We start from the raw sequence: 20543 nt of genomic DNA on the forward strand, positions 1-20543 counted from the left end.
ACATTGGGGCAAATTCACTAAGATTCGTAGTTGCGCCAGCATGCGCTTCGCCGCACTTCGCCAGACGTATTTTCGCCAGTGCTTCGCAAATTCACAAAAATCCGAAGTTGCGCTCAGGGGTAGCGTAAGGTTGCGAAGTTGCGCTAGCGTTAATTCGCAAAGCGAAGTTATGCTAGCGATGCTTAATTTGCATACGGCGCCAAATTGAAGTTACAATGGAGGAATATGTAACATCACTACACAAGCCTGGGAAACCTTCAAAACATCAAATAAAATTGTTATTTTGCCCTACACATGTGCCCACTGTATAGTTAAGGTGCCATGAGTTAGGAAATGTAGGGGGGAAGGAGGGGAGCCCCAAAAAAAATTTTGATCTTTTTCAGCCTATCACCCATAAAAAAGGAAAAAACCCCAGGGTTTTTTGGGACTTAGAAAAATTTGTAACTTTTTTTTTGAAGCAATCTCTATCTACTCTATTGCACTTCGCCTGGTCTGAGGTGGCGAAGGAAGTCTGGCGTAAAAGGTAGCGTTCAGAATAATTCGCGCGTCAGTGAATTCGCGTAGTTACGTCGGTTGCGCAAATTCGCCAGGCGTAAGGGTGCGAAGTAACACTAGCGAATTTACGCCAGCATCCGTTAGTGAATCAGCGAATTAACAAAAAATGCGCCACGCTAGCGAATTAACGCTAGCTTTAGGCGCTTCGTCGTTTAGTGAATTTGCCCCATTAACTCCATTAGGCCTAAACAAAGAATATGACCTCAATGTAACATTGTTTAACTTATAGTAGAAAATGTATCACATGATTGTAATTTGTTACTAATTACCCACTAGGTGGCACCCAAGACTTTAAATAGCTGCGTTTGGATTGTCAGTTTAGCTTCATCAAAGGCCATTTAAGGCCTGAAACGTTGCTGTGATGCCCAGAGATCTGCAATAAAGGCATTTTTATCTGGAAAAGTTGGAGTGGTGCTTTTCTATTATTCTCCTGCTGTTTCATGTGCCAGTGGACAGTGAGATAAAGGTAAATTAATTAAATATTTAAATCCCTTAATTCCTTTTTGTTCTGGTACAAAGATCCTCCTTTATAGCGATCTGTCCCCCCCCTATCACTTAGTGATGAGTAAATTCTTGAATGTTATCAGCCTCCTCTTGTACCAGCAAAATAAAAGCAAAGAGTGTGTCTGAACACAAAAAGCTAAATGTATCCTCACCCCCTGTCCTAAAAGTGAAGTTTCCTTCTAGGCATAGAATATAAATGAAAGTCTAGAAAGGCCACATAGGAGACATTATTGCGCATGGTATTGACCTGTAAGCTCATGAGGTTAATTTCTGGATAACATTGTTTCTATTGAGTCAGGTACCTTAATGGTTATTTAACAGGGAGATGTTTGTGTCGCTCTGTTATTGGACAGTCTGAAGGCAGATAAGAGGGTGATTTCTTGCACTAATCTAATTGCACTTTCTTCAGATACGATAGTAAGGCCATTTATACTCAAGTCGAGCGCTGCCAGGGGCCACATAAACCTCTATACTATAAGTACACTACCGATTAACCCTTACTACTTCTTTCCTACAGAGCTGGGCCCTGCTGGCTCTGTACCAAATATACAGTGACAATAGTTTGTGCCCTGGGGGAGCCTCCTGAGAACACAATGTACTAATGGCAATAAACTGGGCCAAGGACATGCCTGTGACTCACGGAGCAGGACAATGTGGCAGGGAATGGAGATGGATGACTTGCAGAGCTAAAGGAAAGAACTGAATGCATTCACTAGTAAGCACATTAGTGGCCAGAATAAATGTTAACACTTACAGTACATCGTTCCTGAGACCAAACTAACATACAGACAGAAACCATTTGTGAGTCTGAGCCCATCTCCAACTCAAGTTGTCTGTACTCTGAGACCTCTACCTGTAACAATGTTTTGCCCTGACAAACAAATACAGAGTGACACACTAGATTTGTATTCTTATTATTTTAGTATTGATGCACCTGTCCAGATCACCTGCAGTCAGGGCCGGGCCAAGGTATTTTGGCACCCTAGGCAAGAGCTTCAATCAGTGCCCCCCACCCAGTCCTGCATTAACATTTCCCACCTTAACATTCATATGCCCCCTGTACCTTACCATTCATATGCCCCCTATACCTTACCATTCATATGCCCCCTATGCCCCAATCATGTTGCCGCATGTATCTGTGCCAGCACCTATCATATTGCCCCCATTTGTACCTGTACCAACTGCAGTCAAGCTCTCAGATTGCCCCCTTCTGTACCTTTGTCAGTATAAGCCAAAACATCCATCATATTGTTACCCCAAATCTGAACCTATGCCAGCGGCAGCCAAAAAAATCCATCACATTGCCCCTAATTTGTACCTGTGCCAACAAGAGCCAAAAACCCATCACATTGTCCCACACATCTGTGTACCTGTGCCAACAGCAGTCAATCCCTCATATTGCCCCCAATCTGTACCTGTGCCAGCAGCAGCCAAAAAAATCACAATATTGCCCCCATTCTGTACCTGTGCCAGCAGCAGCCAAAAAAATCACTATATTGCCCCCAATCTGTACCTGTGCCAGCAGCAGCCAAAAATCCATCGTATTGCCCCCATTCTGTACCTGTGCCAACAGCCAAAAATCCATCATATTGCCCCAAACATCTGTTTACCTTCGCAAGCAGCTGCCAAGATATTGCCCACAAATATGTACCTGTGCAGCTGCCAAGAGGGAGGTGGGGAGTGCTTGTGCCTACAGTACGAATCGTGGGCAAGAAGGGGTTGGAAAAGGTGGTTATAAAACTGAAATCTATTAAAGAGGATGTAAAAACAGAAAAATGAAATCCAATTTTTACTTTCTATAATGAAAAAGAAATCTATCTCCAATATACTTCAATTAAAAAATGTGTACAGTTTTTATAAGAAACCAGATTCTATGCAGTGAAATTCCCCCTTTTGTTTTACTTGCTCTGACTGCTGCGGAAAGGAACACGGTCCCTAACTGCTATGCAGGGAAACTTCTCATACATTTAACCGGCAGGGGAGAGCCCCCCCACCTTACTTCCCAGAACTCGAGCAGCTTTGTTTGTTTCCCTATAGAGCAGTCAGTGACTGTGTAGAGATTTGTATCCATAGACCCAGTGCAGTCTGTATATTCTGATTATTAATCAGTCTTGTTGTATCGGCTTCTGGCAGATATTATTTGACTTGTGCTGATAATTTATGACGATCCCTAAGCTTAACCTCCCAACTGAAGCCCATAGACCACACTGAGCATGTGCGTAGTCTTGGTCTTGGAAAGATTGTTAACAAAGTTACAAGGTGACAGCCCCCTGCAGCCAACTTTGAAAACATAAATCAATTGTTTGATTAGGCTTGTGGTGCAAGTTCATGTTTATGTTTAGTATACAAAATACAGCATTTCTAGCATTATTCTATTTTAGACTTTATTACTCCTTTAAAGCCAAGCAAACCAGGGTTAAAAAAAATTCCTTTTAAAAGTGCTCCCCCCACATGATTGTGCCCTTGGCGGGCGCCTACGCTGCCTACCCCTAGTTCAGGCCCTGCCTGCAGTTTTTCTTTCAGCCAAAGCCTTCTAGTCATAGCAGTGACAAAGCAAAGCAGGAACAGCCTGCACCAAGAGAGACCATAAACCTAGACATAGGTATTGCACCATAGTAACCACAATGCAGCAGAATCAGACCCCAAAGTTTGTTGTAATCTTTATAGAAAGATACCATGAATCTATGGCGGCATATAGATTATTGTCCTACTGTCTCCCTCATGCCCTACCATTTCCCTCTCGCCCTACCGTCTCCATCATGTCATATTGTCCTACGTCTCCCTCTTGCCTTACCATCTCCATCATATCATATTGTCCTACTCTCTCCCTCTTGCTCCACCGTCTCCTTCTTGCCCCACCATCTTGCCCTACTGCAGGGGTCCCCAATCTTTTTTTACTCATGAGCCACATTCAAATGTAAAAGAAGCTGAGGAGCAACATAAACATGTTAAAAGATCCTGGGGATGCAAAATATGGGCTGTGATTGGCTATTTGTAGCCCTTATATGGACTGGCAGTCTACATGAGGCTGTATTTGGCAGTGTGCAACTAAGGCTTCAAGCCAGGAATTAACAAATAAGAACCTTTTTTGATGACACTGGAAGCAACATCCAATGGGTTGGTGACATGTTGCTTGCGAGCCCCTGTTTGGGGATCACTGTCCTACTGTCTCCAACCTGCTGTACAGTCTCCATCATGTCATACTGTGTAAAGCTGGCCATAGATGTTGAGATTTTTAAAAGATCCGATCCTTATCGTGAGACCACGATTATCTCAAAACGATCGTACGAATTGACCATCAACTAAAAAGACCAATTTGCCAGGAAAACAAAGGGGAGCTGCCTGCTTGGCCCTGCAAACATAGATACATTGCACTGGGACCAAAAAAGATTTTTTGACCTGGCCGATCAATTTCCTGACAGATGTCGGCCAACAAATCGTAAGATGTTCGATCGTTCGAATCCCACTAACCGCACGATAGTTTTTAAGGATTGGTCAGACTTCCCTAAAATCGGTCGTTCGGCAAGAAGAATCGTTGCGTCTATGGGGAGCTTTAATCTTGTCCTTTTGTCTCCTATTGCCTCTACTACAGATACTATTCCCCACTCTTCCTACAAGTGATACACAGTAAAACCCTATTATGTGCTGGTTCAATAGAATTCAGTGGCAGTTCATTCCGAAAATAATCTCCCCCAGACAGGTAGAACACTGCGTTTGTTTCCCTGTTTGTTCCATTCCCTGTCACTATGGTTCAGTCGAATGGCTGTCGCAGGTAATGGCTCTTATTATTAATGAGCTATAATTATTAGATTAGCGAGACTGGGGCCTTTCAGTGAATCTGAGATTTTTATTCATTTACAGAAACATTAACACAAACAACATAACATTCGTACTGCCAGACTGTAATAAGGGCTCAGCCAAATTTAGATCCCAATTTAATGATTAGAAAAAAAACGCCATCGGAGATGGAATCTTACGCAAACACCGCCGTTTTCCTCTCTTTATAGCGAAGTTCACAGAAACAAACAATTATAAAATACAGTTGGAAAAAATTCCTAAAATCTTTTGCTACAAAAGGTCAGAGGTTAGAAAGTAGGTTGAGCAAATGTTGACTAGACCTTTGTATCGCACTCAACCATATGCTTGAACAACAACCACAATATTGAGAAGGAGGGAAACATGTTACCGTTTTTCTCAATTGCTGATCTCAGTTTAGTTGATTTGTTTGTTACATACTAGAGACTGTTCTATTGCCTTGGAGTCTTCCGTAGTGTGACCAGATTGGGCCTAACATTAAATATCATTTTAGAATCCTTTAAACTTTGGATTCTGCTTATCAGTCTGTGTGTCCCTTATACCCTGGGAACTCCAGCAGTGTCAGGATCTGCTGCCTCTATATTTGCACCTCTGCAGTCAGTCTGCTTCCCACATAATGTCAGCAAGTGCTTTTGACCCTTCCCCTCTCTCTGTGGTTCTATTGCCTTTTAGTGGCTAAAGCACCCCATGAGGGACAGGTCCTACCAGTTACCGTATATACTCGAGTATAAGCCAAGTTTTTCAGCCCCCAAAATATGCTGAAAAACTCTACCTTGGCTTATACTCGGGTCAAGTGCAAAAACGGTCGCCGTCGTCTAAGAATAGTCGCGGTCGCCCAAGAATAGTCGCCGGCGTCCAAGAATAGTTTCCAAGAATATTCGCCGGCGTCCAAGATTGGTCGCCGGCATCCAAAAACGAGATGCCGGCACCTCTAATGGGAGCAGAAACCCTCAATTTTTTGATTGAAACTTACCACTTCTCACCCTAGACTTATACTCGAGTCAATAAGCTTTCCCAGTTTTTGAAGGTAAAATTAGGTACCTCGGCTTATACTCGGGACGGCTTATACTCGAGTATATACGGTAATTCAATTGGGTAACAGCATGCTCTCTACATGATCTAATTAGTCAGTCCCAAGAAAGGATCCTTTACAAATGACTCCGCTATTGAGGTGTGATGCCTTAAAGCATAGTGCAACATTTCCTCAAGTCTGGGGAGATAAGAAAACATGACAATGTGTGTGTATTTTAGTTTATACATGAGACTTTAGATTCCTATTCTGCATTTGCTTCCGGAAGTCTTGTGTTGGCTCCAGTTCAGACATACTTGGTGGATTTCGGCTCTCAATGCAAAGCTTTTCGTTTCTTTTCCGAAATCCGCCATGTGTTCAAGCTGGAGTCAACTCAAGGCTTCCAGACACAAACACAGAAGAGGAGTTAGGGGTCGGGGGCTGAAATCGGCCTGCAGATTTGAGCCCTAGCCTAATAAATATGACTGTGTGATTCTAGCGCAGGGGAACGATAATTTTCATTATTAAGAAATTAATTAAATCAACTGCAGTTTTGGGTCATTTTACAGCTAATACACTTTTCTTATAGATACTATTTAGACTCTAATTAAGCATTCACCTCCTGTATAACTCACTATATATATATGTAATGTTTATGTTTGATGTATATTTGCCTCTATGTCTAGCGCCACAGAATATGCCAGTGCTTTAACATGACTTCTAAAAACTATTAAAACAAGCTTGTGTCTAACTTACTTTCATTTATAAAACCTGACCTTCGGGGGGGGGGGGTAGTAAATAGTATTTTCTCTACAAACAAGCTAAACTGATTTACAGAATGTCTACCTCAACCTTCCAAAACAAAAAGTCTATATGGGTGAAACCAAAGTACCCTAGACACCATACCTTTGTGTGACCAGGGCAGGTACCAAGGGCACGTGACATTCACATAAGTTCCAGGAAGACCGTCTGGCCAACAGGCGTAATCATCAAAAGTTCTGTTACAAAACCTGCCTGGGAAAGAACATGAGCACATTAGAATGAAATTTAGAACCAAATCTGGCAAATAAGAAAATGCTGTCACCCTATGGGAGCAAAGTTACTGAATTGTTCCTGCAATGTATTGAGGTTTGTTCTGCAAAGAGTCGCTGTGTGAGTAGAACACTGGCCCCTACACGTTACTGAGCTGTACTGATGTCAGAAAAAAAACAACAGTACCCAAGCCATCTAGGGGCACTAGCAGTGAGAGAGTGGGAATTCCCCAGAATACAAACAGAACAAAAGAAGTGGTTTAACACTTCTGCTCTTTCCCTGTTTCCATCAACCAATTTACCTTCCTTCAATACCAAGAGTCCCACAACCTCCTGCTTCATTTAATAATTAAATATCTAAGACAATTTGGGGTTTGTTTTACTTTTCTTTGCAATGACCTCTTCATTCTTAGTTGTTTTTTTCTTTCTTGCCATTTTGCCTGTCCAGTTGTCCTCTTTTTTACTTAAAGCGATTGTTCACCTTCAAACACTTTTTTCACTTCAGTTGGTTTCAGATTGTTCACCAAAAATAAAGACTTTTTCTGATTACTTTCTTTTTTCTATTTGTTGATTGTTTTTCTAATATTGAAGTGTAAAGTTTCATTTTTCACCTTCTAAAGCAGCTCAGGGGGGGTCACCGACTCTTTAACTGTTTTAGATTGATTTCGTTGATACATTTGTTATCTTTGTACCTGCTGAGCAGAATTCATGAATTTCATTAAAGGGGTTGTTCACCTTCCAACACTTTTTCCAGTTTAGTTGGTTTCCGATAGATCACCAGAAATAAAGACTTTTTCCAATTACTTTCTATTTGTGACCTTTCACCTTCTAAAGCAGCTCTGGGAGGGGGGTCGCCGACCCTCTAAACTGTTCTAAATTGATATATTTAGTTGATACACTTCTTTTCGTTGTCCCTGCTGAGCAGAAGGTCATTGAAGGCAGCTGTTAGAATTGATACAATAGTTTCTAATATTCCCCATAGATCTTACTGAGAAATGTATCAACTAAATATAACATATTGTAACAGCTCAGATGTTCCTGGATCACTGAAACAAACGAAGTTGTGAGTTTTTCTCCAAAAGAGTAACAAAAATGTAATTAAAAGCCATTTAATAGGGCAAACAGGTGAAGGCCTATTGGGGCACTTACTCATAGGCCAGACTGAAACACTACAATACAAGAGGTGAAGATGGCCTTGCTCAAGAGAGCTTATTATATATTTTTTCTTCTATTTCTACACTCGAGCTAAGTAAATGGGCCCCTACATAGAAACCCAATTCTGCATAAAACCCCAATGCTGTTTTTCAGCTCTGTCTGTCCTCAGCTGGGATTTCTCTATAAGGGGAATCATTACAGTATTATTTTTTTCTTGGGTTCTTCTAAGAAAATGAATCTTCCCAGGATTATTTGCTGGGAAGCTGAGTGACCCCATTTTTCCACTGCTCCCCAGTATTTCTTTTTGGCAGCTTGGGGAAGGCACATTCACAGTACTTGCAAGTCAGAATGTATTCTGTATACCTGCCCCCAAGTGAATCAAGTCAAGACTGGGGCAGAAAGAAAATGGCAGTTTCGGACTGGCCCACTGGGAGACCAGGAAAACTCCCGGTGGGCCCAGGTGTCAGTGGGCTTCTTGCTACTAACAATTTGGCCTATTTCATGGCCATTCCCTATTTCTATAAGAACAAAGAGGCTAAATAGATGGAATAATAGATTATAGTATGTAAAGAAAAGAGACTAGGAGAATAGAGGTTGAGTGAGGAGAGGAAGAATAATAGTACTGAGAGTGGGCCCCTGGTCTAAGAATAATTGGTGGGCCCCTGGTCAAAGGTTTTTGGGTGGGCCCCTGGTATCCCAGTCCGACACTGGAAAATGGCATCATTGTGCTCCTCATTGAAGTACCTCAAGTCCCTTCAGTTTCTATAGATGAGGTGCCCCAGCATGGGTCTCCACCAAGGAAAATTAAATTGTTAATCCAAAATAACTGTTGGCTCTTAACAATAACTCAAAAACCAGGTCCTAAATTTAAATCACTCTTTATCATCTTTCTCTAAACGCCCCTCTTGGTTATTTGCCAATCCATCACTGCTATTGGTACTAGGGATGCACCGAATCCAGGATTCAATGCGGGATTCTTGTGCTTGGCCGAACCAAATCCGAATCCTAATTTGCATATGCAAATTATGGAGAGGCGGGGTTTCAAGTGACTTTTTGTTACAAAACAAGGAAGTAAACCAATTTTTCCCCACTTTTTCCTTTCCCTCCCCTAATTTGCATATGCAAATAAGGATTTGGATTTGGTTCGGTATTCGGGATGGATTCGGGAATTTGGCCGAATCCAAAATAGTGGATTCGGTGCATCCCTAATAGGTACAGGTATAGAATCTGTTATCCAGAATGCTCGGGATAACAAATCTTTCTGTCATTTGGATCTTCATACCTTAAGTCTGTGAGAAGATGATGTAAACATTAAATAAACCCAATAAACTGGTTCTGCTTTCAGTAAGGATTAATTATATCTTAGTGGGGATCAAGTACAAGTTACTGTTTTATTACTACAGAGAAAAGGGAAATCATTTTTAAAAATCTGGATTATTTGGATAAAGTGGAGTCCATAATTCGGAGCTTTCTGTGTAACGGATTTCCAGCTAACGGATCCTATACCTGTAGTATAACCTAGCAACTAGATAGCACGTTGATAGTGACCCTGTATGCAAAATTGTGCGTTAATTACTCTCCACACAGGTACTATGAATGTATACTACTGACACCACATACATTGGCCTGCCAGATAAATTTCCACACAATTTACCAAATCATTGGTGCAAGCCCCAGCTATTACACTGGAATTCTAGAGCCTAAATGATGATACTTACCCTTTAAACTGCAAGTCAAATATCCCTCAGGAGCTGAAGTTTTTCCATAAAAGTCTAAATAACTATGGAATAATAAAGTCGATGGCAGAAAGGTGCCATCATTACTATTTGTGGCATTTAATTATGATGCGCTGTCTAATCACACCGTGTGAGTCAATTAAGGCATTGCTAATTTGCCCTTCTCCTAGGCAACCTTCACAGTAACCATCATAAATACAAATCACTGTTTCTCTATTGGTCGAGTGCAGGAGGAATTGAAGGTAAGTGAGAATTAGTGCAGACTCGTTGCTCATGGATAGGAATGAATCTATCTTTAACCCCCAGTGTTCCATCATTTGGGAAAGCGAGATTTTTCAAGCCATATTCGTTTTGAGGCATTCCTATACTTTAACCTCATCTTACCCACGATGGAGTTTTTTTAAAATTGTCAGTGAATGGTCTCTATAAAAATCCCTTGGGAAGGCAGTACATTAAACACATGATTATGTAATATCTGGGGCAAAAGTAAAGTAAATCTAAATACACAATACAACTATCCCACGGTGCCTGTTAGTTCTTGAAATTAGATCACCCCTGTTGGTACATGGTCAATCTATATGGAGGAGGGGGGTTATGCTTATTGATAACCAGTATTATTATCCTTTATTTTTATATATATATATATATATACACAAAAAAGCCATGAATATCTTGCAAATGATATCCTTATAAACGGTGAGTTCTGATGTCATTTCTGTCACATGACTCACTGAAACTTGTGTATTATAATAAAGTACCCCCAGTTGCAAAATATGAGGATGTTAGAAGTAACCTTCGGAGTTCCATGACCTGTATAAAAACACTCGGCCTTCAGCCTCGTGTTTTATATGGTCATGAAACTAGTTGGTAACTTATAATATCCTTATATTTTACAAGAGGGGGTACTTTATTCACTATATATAGCACTGATATATTCTGTAGTTCCTTAGAGAGTTTACACATCATTCACTTTAGTCCTTGCCCCAGTGGAGGATAAAATCTAAGTAAATGATATGTTGCCCATAGGCTGACTAGTGCTCCCAAATACTGAATTATAAAACAGAGGTCAGTGCTCTTAGTTATAAAGAATAAACTCTATACTGATAACTACTTGTATATGACTATGTCCTCATTGATGTTGGACTGTTCCCCCTGTTATCCTTGCTACTGTATTAGGGCAGAGACACGCTCAGATCGCCCGGCGATAAATCTCCTCTTCTTCCGGGTGACTAATCTCCCCGAACTGCCTCTCCGCCGGCTAGAATGTAAATCACCGACGGGATGGCACTCGGAACACTTCATTATCCAAAGTTGCTTGAAGTTTCCTTGTGAGGCAAATACGGCCATCTTCGGAAAGCGAAGCGCACCAATTGCCATCCTGCCGGTGATTTACATTCTAGCCGATGGCAGACAGTTCGGAGAGATTAGTCGCCCCAAAGAAGAGGAGATTTGTCGCTGGGCGACTAATCTCCCCGAATCTGAGCGGAAGCCGGCGCTGTAAGGTCACAGGGAATCACTAATGGGGGGGAGGGGATTATACCACTGCAGGAAGGCTATATAAAAGCTAAACTGTGGATCCTTTTGCAAGACAGAAACTGCAGGATGACTAAGGGTAGGACTCCACGAGCAATTTTGACGTTATCCGATGCGCTGCGTCGCATTTTGTTGCAGCGCGTCGGATCGCGACAAAATTGCTTGTGGAGTCCTACCCTTAGTAACAACGTCAGAGAAGCAAAGCAGGAGGTAATAATGATATGATCATGGCTGGATACTTCCATTATACAGATACAAAAGGAATGAAGGAGTCGTGGTGCAGCTAAACATGAGTGAAATCAAGATAATCAGATAGACGTGTCAGAGTTAATGGCCTAGTAAAAAATATTCCAGACCCAGAGATAAAGATTATATCATAAACTGTCCGTGCGCTTATCCTGCCATTGTGAATTTGTAATCACCCCTCACTGTCATGTGGTCTCAGCTGTGAGACAAAAAGTGATAAAACAAAGGCACAAATATTGTCCCCTGAGAGCCATTTATCAACATTACAGCCAATGAAATGCCTTCATGTGTCAGAGTTGTGTTTATTGAAGCGTCAGGCGTCACAGAGACAGACACCATCAATCATTTGTGAAAATGTCACCCGTGTATGTCAGGCCGAGATCATACATCACCCAGAAACCATCCTCGGAATGTCATAGCAGCAATTTAAATACTGAAGCCAAACTGCCCGGGCTCCGTCACAGAACTAGCATCTCAGTTGGGTCAGTACATTGATTCTTCTACACTGTAAATATAAAGCACCGGACCTTGAATTGCTGGAGTACTGTGGGACTTCTAGACTGAAGTTCTGGTTAGTAAGTATCTCTGACATTAACTGGACTGTACCTAAGGTTTTAGGGATTAGACAAACGCACAACTAAATACAGTACATACACCTGTACAGCTTGTGGCCCTTCAGCTATTATTGCTGGACTGCAGGAATATGCCAATCATCTCTGTATTTGGGCGAATAACACATCTTATTGATCCAAATACCAGATCCAAACCCTCATTTGCATATTATAATTTCAGAAAGATAAAAATAAATTTGCATCATGTGTGTAAAAAAAACTGTCACATTCAGTTGTCCAAGTCACGTGACTTTGAGATTTCAATTTGGCGGAACACATAGGATACAGTGGCACTTTGTGGGTATTCAGCAGGCACTCTGGACTTTATTTTGCAATGGTTGTTCCATTAAGACACTGCAATAACAATAGGTTCAAGTGCTAAGTCCGAAGAGTTTTCTTTTTTGCTTTCCCCACCACTTGTGCCTGTCCCAGAATAAATAAGCCCTGACGTCATGTGGACAGCTAAAACTAGTGTGACATAGCACAATCACCAATCTGATTTTTAGCTACACAGTTATAGATATTTTGCTCTTTGCAGGAGTTGGGCCCCTGGAAACAATATATATATATATATATATAGCTCACAGGGGCCCAACTACACTCAGAGAAGAGTTGGACATTTACTCTTAAGGCAGCACTGCATACAGAACCCCTGTGGGCACCCGCTGGAATGCTTATATAGGCCATTGCTCCAGTACTTGACCAGGACTAGGGGTAGGCAGAAGAGGCAGGTGCATAGAGAGCACCATTGGGAATTAGCTGGACCAAACAGTGTCAATAAAAGAGTCTCTCGCCTTGATTACTGCAACTTACTCCTCACAGGTATTCCAACAAGTCGCCTTTCACAACTCCAATCTGTTCTAAACGCGGCCGCTAGACTCATTCATCTATCTCACCGCTCAACATCAGCTGCTCCCATATGTATGTCCCTTCACTGGCTCCCAATCTCCTCTAGAATCAAATTCAGATTACTAACATTTACATTCAAGGCCCTTAACCAGGCTCAGATTTGTGGTGAGGCCACATAGGCCCGGGCCTACGGCGGCAAAAAATTAGGGGCCAAATGCAGTCCAGCCACTGTCTGTGAAGCACTGGGGAGCGCTCCGGTTCAGGTGTGCATGTGCACTCGTAGAGAAGGGTGTATGTGGGCGGGCGTAATCCAGTGCTACCCTTAATAATGAAACCCCTCTGTATATTTCATCTCTGATCTCCAAATACTCTCCTTCACGCAACCTTCGCTCTGCTTCTGATCTTCGCCTCACTTCTCCTCTGATCATTTCTGCCCATTTCTCTTGGGCTTCTGCTTTTCTCTGGAACTCTCTGCCTCAAGCTGTCAGATTTTCTCCATTTTTCCAAACTTTCAAAAGTTCCTTAAAGACCCACCTGTTTAAAGAGGCTTATTCAATGTACCTTAATTAATCAATCATTGCTGTATCATAAATCAAAATTGTTTCTAAAATCCTAATGTCTCAATTGTACCCCAACCTTTAGTTTGTAAACTCTAATTTGTAGAGCCCTCTAATCCTATTGTATCTGTAACCCTTGTTTGTTATCCACCATTTATTCCCTATTTGTTATAACCAAGGTAAAGCACTGAGTATCTTGTCAGTGCTAAGTAAATAAATAAATGACGATGATGATGTTAGTGGTGTAGTTATAATATACTGCAAATGGGTCTGGAGTTAATGGTGAGAAGAACAAGTCTTACCAGTCAGTAAGTTGGGCATCTGCTGGAAGCTGTTCAGACACTGCTGCTGATATTCTCTCCATTTCTGTATAGTGTCGGACAGGGAGACGGCCGAGCTCTGAAACACAAAGCAGAGGGGTGAGAGGGAATTAAACACAACTAATTCATGAGCAAGTTATTATTTTGTTCTCTGTGGGTAAATCTTAGTTCCTTAACCTGTATGTTTCTCTCTCTTTTCCAACTCATATACACACATTCATATTAAATGCTCCATGATTTCAATAGTGACGCATGGTGAAATCTACAAACTGGTTATTAGAAGAAATAGTTATATATTATTATAATACACAAAAGCCATGAATATCCTGTAAATTATATCCTTATAAACAGTGACTAGTGATGTCATCAGTTATAAACGGTGCGTAGTGATGTCATTTTTGTCACATGACTCACTGAAACGTGTGTATTATAATAAATATCAAAATATCGAAAAGAGACAAGAGAAGGGAAGGCACATAGGACAATACTGTTTTATGTTGAATTCACTGGAATAAGAACAAAGGAACACATTCCACTTTGATATAAAAAAAACAACTCCTGGGGGTGTAAATTGTTGTTGTGTAAAACACACAACTTGAGATTTCTAGATATTTATATACATACGTGTATCTGGGTGAACATCACCTAAACAATTTTATTCTTATTTCAAGGCTGGGAAATCTCCTGTCCATCAAGTCTAACAGGTGAGCAGTTATGTTACACACTTGCTATTCCAGACCCCTCTAATTGGTCAGGAGGTATAAAGATTCCTTTCCGACTCAAAAAGCAAAAAGCTTACTGAAGACCCGGAAGATGGCTGCGTGGAACTCCGATGCCTGAATCTGCACCGAGGGGTAAGTATAAAGTAAGGGGCATTTCCCCAGGGGGCAGCTAGGCTGGGGGGGACGAGGGAGAGGGTCTACGTGGGGTGGGGGTAGGGTTTTTTTGGAAAACGGTTGAATTCTCCTTTAAGTCTTGTAGGTAAGCTTCGAGGGTGGTTTCGGATACCTGCAGGGGTCTAGAGGGGAGCTGGGAGTAGAAAGTGTGCCTGAGTTGTAAATAACAAAAATACATGGCGGGGGGCAGCCCAAGCTCATGTCTAAGAATCTCTATCCATTATTATTTCCGCAACTTTTTCATTGAAAAAGCATTTCGAGTTAGGGCTGTGACTTGTCAGGTTTTGAACTAGACAGCCGGGTTTTTGTTGTGACTTTTCAACAAGGACACAAACCTGTCACCCCCTGCTTACCAGTAATACCAACACCCTGTTTCCCAATATCACTGCTCCACCCCTAACATCACAAGCCATAGTGGTAGGACAACCAGGAGAACCTGGAAGATCTCTTGGGATCCTGCTGGTACAAGAGAACAGAATGTCCCCCATCCAGGGAGTTGTTTCTAGCACAGAATCCTTTTTCCGGCTTATTCCTGACGCTGCTCAGCAAACACCTTAAAAAAGGCGTCAATATACCCTGCAGGACTGTTTTTAAAAAGCCAGTAATTGTATTGGAGCATTAAAGGCCAATCCTTAAATGTCACTCTCTTTTGCAGGAAAATCCAGCTAATTAAACTGTACAGTTGAGATAATTGCACATTGCAAATACCTTAATGAGTTTATTTTATGCTCGTTCCCCTGTGTCTATTCCTGCTTTGTTGATTTCCAGAAAGGCAAAAGGTACAATAAATTCTGCATAATCAGGAAGTGAAATGCGATGGGATCAGTTACTGGCAGAAAGGCAGCCAAGTCTCCTTTAATGTGCAGGAGGTTAAAGAGACACTTAGAACTGTGCCAGATGCAGAATTAGTAATCGGGTCATTCGATTTACTTGATACCTGTACTTTGTACTCATCTTTTCTATTGGGCACACGGCTGTAAATCTGCAGGGAAGTCTCCTCCACTTCTGAATTGGTCTGCAAAGTGGGGCAACATACAGTGCAGTTCTGGGCAGGTAGAAAGCAGTATATAACTATAGTCCTACAATCAATATAGTCAAGCCCCAATGTGGGACCATCAGTGTAGTCCCACAGTGACTCCTGTATTCCAGGGGGAGCCAAGCAGTATAATCCCAGGTTGAGTTTTCCAGTATGGTCCCGGTGTAAATTCACCTATATGGTCCCAGGATGAGTCCATCAGTAGAACCCATGGGCAAATTTATTAATAATCCCAGGATGAGCCTACCAGTATGGTCCCACGGTAACATAACCTATATGGTCCCAAGATGTGTCCATCAGTATAACCCATGAGTAAATGTATTAATATAGTTCCAGGTTGAGGCTACCAGTATGTTCCCAGGGTAAGCTCACCTATATTGTCCTAGGATGTGTCCATCAGTAGAACCCATGAGTAAATTTATTAATATAGTCCCAGTATGTTCCCAGGGTAAGCTCACCTATATGGTCCCACGATGAGTCCATCAGTAGAACCTATGGGTGAATTTATTGATATAGTCCCAGGATGAGCCTACCAGTATGGTCCCAGGGTAAGCTCACCTATATGGTCCCACGCTGAGTCCATCAGTAGAACCTATGGGCGAATTTATTGATATAGTCCCAGGATGAGCTTACCAGTATGGTCCCAGGGTAAGCTCACCTATATGGTCCGAGGATGTGTCCATCAGTAGAATTTATTAATATAGTCCCAGGTTGAGCCTACCAGTATGGTCCCAAGGTAAGTGTGCCTATATTTTCCCAGGATGAGTCCATCAGTAGAACCCATGGGTGAATTTATTAATATAGTGTCAGAGAGCCCACCAATATAGTGTTAAGACATACTTGAGGTCACAGGGCACAAAGAATATTCAGGGCAGGAAACTAGAATCCTGGTAAAAGGTGCCAAAATAGGAAATTAACAGGTTGGTCATATTCAAAATGGCCACCTACAAGTCATCACTATGGACTTCCCTCCATTACAGCATTTTGAGTCAATATTGTCCCTTGTGGATGATTTCATATAAATAAACAGCACATAGAAATACCATAAATCTAAGTACATTTCAGCAGCAACAGTCCACTAAGTTTGCTTATAGCCAGGGCTGGATTTACATAGAGGGTGCCCCTATATCTGCTGCTGCTTGTCGCCCCCATCCTCCTTATTCATGCAGACATGCATCATTGGGTCTGGAGCACTGGGTATTGGTGAGTGGGAAATAAAAAAAACTATTGTATCTGTTGCGTGCCCCCAGTGTTTCTGAATCAATGTTGATGTGGTTGGACAGCGAGTCGTAGAGTCCTGCGCGGAACCAATTTCTTAGACCTGGACCGGATCCGAACCCACAACCCACAGCCAGCGATCTGAACCGCAACCCCCATATTTACTCACTTTGATCCACTACCTGACCCGGACCCGCAACTGCCTTATCCGCAACCCGACCGGTAACCCGCTGATCACCACCAAACAGGAAGTGATGTTGCGGCAAACTGGAAGTGACTTAGTCAAAACTGGGTGGGGACAGAAACAAGTTTTGTAAAATTTTAAAAGGACTATAATATAGACAATATAACATAAGAAATTAAGATGAGACCGGCAACCCGACCCACAACCCGCATCTATACCCGCACCTGAAAATCTTACCCTCATTCCGCACTTTTTTTTTACCCGACCCGCTGCGGGACTCAAGCATGTCGCCCCTAAAATCCTTCCACCCTAGGCCCGGGCCTTTGTGGCCTTTCCACAAATGGAGGCCTGCTTATAGCCTGTACAGAGAGATACCGTGAACTGTGGTAGTTCCAAAGAGTTAAGTATATGGGACTGTTCCTATGTTAGTGCCAATTTCTTTTCTTCATTCCAATTCTGGTTTAAATTTGCAAAACCAAAGAGTTATTTCTCCTTATACAGACTTTGGCCAAGATGAGCATTCCAGTAAGTGATTAGCTGAGGAAGAGATTCCAGGCTCTCGCACTGACAGCTTTATGGCACAGTGGCCACTGAATCGGGACTCATAGCCCTTAACCTATAAAACACTCAATGCCCCAGTCGGCTCAGCCATATTTTTTCCTGCATTCTCGTCCATCTCCAGCAGGGGTGCTGTGGTTCATTCATATAGGAGAGCTGTTACTAGTTCTGTATAACAAATCTTAACTAGGGTCTGTCACTAACTGAGCCCATGGAAGAATGCTGAAACTCTTAGAACTGTGTTTGCTATTCAGTTTGAGACTATAATCTGTTAATTTTCCACAACAGTTTATCAAATATGAATTAAATATGACTATCCCTCTGACTGAAGATGATTTGTATGGAAAATACAGTTGCCTCTCTAATACAATGCAACAGTCACTGGATCTGATCTGCTCCCAAGTGAGAGATATAAAGCAGAGAAACGGCCATATAAGAACAATAAAGGGAGAAAAATGAAACAATTTCCAATGAGAAGCAGCTGTGTCTGTGATTGGCCTGGGAAGTCCGGTGGAGAGAAAATAAAATTGTTAAATTAGTAAATGATAAATGATATGGACACAAAAGCAGGTGCTCTATAGACTTGCTCCTGGGTTCTGGCTGCTCAAATGAACTGCACTCATTGATTCTAGGAAACCCTGGAACCTGGGACACCACCAGTAATTATGGGGCCCCATACACAGCACTAGTTCAAGGCAGGGCTGCCATTGGGGGTGTACAGGAGACACTGCAGTCAAGGGCCCAATGGCATAGTGGGCCCCAAAATCTACAAATGTTTTTTATAGGTTCTGAAATAGGTGGGCTGGGGGTAGGTCATGGGTGGGATTTTGGTATTTGATTTTGGGCAGGGCCCTCTTTACCTTTTGTATTGGTTGTTTTGTGTGTTAATGTATACAACCATCGTTCAGTGCTGTGGAATACTTTGGTGCTTTATAAATATGTGTTATTAATAATAATAAATTAGCAGGTTCCTCTCCTTGTGGTCCCAATTATTGCCCACCTGAACTCAATAAAAAAAAAGTCACTTGGATGTTTGCTGACACTCTGATTTGCACTGGCTTCTCTCCAATGATGTCAGAATCCCACCCAGGACCTACCCCCAGTAAGCCCACCCTTTCCAATTTTAGCCCAAATTATTAGCCAACTGCTCACCAATGCTCAATAAAAAGCCCCTTGGATGCTTGGCCACACCCTGACCCGCCCTAAGCACTCCCCAGTTATGACAAAATCCCACCCACGTGCCTTCTACCCCTAATCCTGTCCCCTCTCTCCTAGGCTATTCGTTCTTCCATGCACGGTGATGTGCGCAAGTATCAATTTGTGCATGCGCGCGCGCATCGATCCGCGCAATTGTCAATTCGCGCATGCGCACTACCGTCAATTCAAGCATGTGCGCTCCCAGTCGGTGCCGTGACCGACCAGGTTGCCTAGGGCGCCTGGCTGGTCTGGCCGGCACTGCATTCATGGATGCACCAAGTGATTCAGATGCTAATGTCACCTGCACTGGTGTTCCTGCACTGAAATCCATTTCTCAAAAGAGCAAACAGATTTTTTTATATTTAATTTTGGAATCTGACATGGTGCTAGACATTTTGTCAGTTTCCCAGTTGCCCCCAGTCATGTGACTTGTGCTCTGATAAACTTCAGTCACTCTTTACTGCTGTCCAAAATCAAAGCGAGTCCAAGGAAATTACGGTTTCCCCCTAACACAAGATAACAGCTGCCTGGTAGATCTAAGAACAACACTCGATAGTAAAATCCAGGTCCCACTGAGACACATTCAGTTACATTGAGAAGGAGAAACAACAGCCTGCCAGAAAGCAGTTCCATCCTAAAGTGCTGGCTCTTTCTGAATGCACATGACCAGGCAAAATGACCTGAGAAGCAGCTACACACCAATATTACACACCAATGTTCAGCACTAGTTCCACATTTTAGTGCATTTTCTTTCCAAAAATGCTCAGCAATCAACCCAGCGTGCTATGGATAATGCTCTTTTTTTGTGCACAGTAAGATAAGTGCCGCCACAGAGCCTCCCATTACAGGGTTACTGAACTACATCTCCCATGATTCCCTTGCAGCAGCTGAGATTGGAGAGGGATGCATCTTAGCTGCACATCTGCCTTTCATATTGTTTGGTATTTTGTTTTTCCCTCTGAAGAAAATGAATATAGGAAATTCTCCATCAGAGCGTCGCTGGCATGAAGTCCGGCGCCATCTGGACAGGTTTTTCTACCATCAATTAAAGAAAAAACAGCTTTTTCTCATTTTCCTTACGGGGAGAGAGATCTAACACAGCACGAGATTCTGTAGCTGGGATTATGCATTGTACAAACAGAAGGGTGGGTGGTGGATCAATTTACAATAGGACTGGGCGGGAGACGGGAGACCCCTGAATTGTTTTTCTCTTTTATTTTAGCTGGAAATGAAGTATTTGTATCTCCCTGTGGCGTCAAGTCAAGAACTTGCTTACTGGGGCTGTGGTACACTACTGGCAGTAGCAGTATCTTTATCTGTGGTGGGGCCCAAACCAAAAACAGGCTTTTCAGGCCCTATTGTTAATATAAAGTAGGATTGTCCATCATTTGGCTCTTTAGCTGTTGCTCCATTACAAGCCAGGGGAATCTCCAGCAGTCTGTGGTACTGGGATTTGTCCTCCAACATCTAATAAAGGGCTGCAGCTTGGCCAATACTGTTACTGTTTTGTCCTGTTACCCCCATCTTGCCCT

The 20543-nt window shown here is 42.3% G+C and overlaps 1 protein-coding gene across 2 annotated transcripts in view; it reads right to left on the reverse strand.

Annotated features, from left to right (window-relative positions):
- Positions 1-20543, reverse strand: part of glp1r.S (glucagon like peptide 1 receptor S homeolog) — a 127713-nt gene that overhangs the window by 59048 nt on the left and 48122 nt on the right. For both annotated transcript variants that reach the window (XM_041564203.1, XM_041564204.1), the window contains 2 exons: positions 13905-14001; positions 6791-6898 (listed from right to left, as the gene is read on the reverse strand). In XM_041564203.1, the coding sequence (XP_041420137.1) occupies positions 6791-6898; positions 13905-14001 (205 nt within the window). The remainder of the gene's footprint in view (positions 1-6790; positions 6899-13904; positions 14002-20543) is intronic.

Source organism: Xenopus laevis, chromosome 5S (genome assembly GCF_017654675.1).
Source record: "Xenopus laevis strain J_2021 chromosome 5S, Xenopus_laevis_v10.1, whole genome shotgun sequence".
In the NCBI taxonomy this organism is placed as follows: domain Eukaryota; kingdom Metazoa; phylum Chordata; class Amphibia; order Anura; family Pipidae; genus Xenopus; species Xenopus laevis.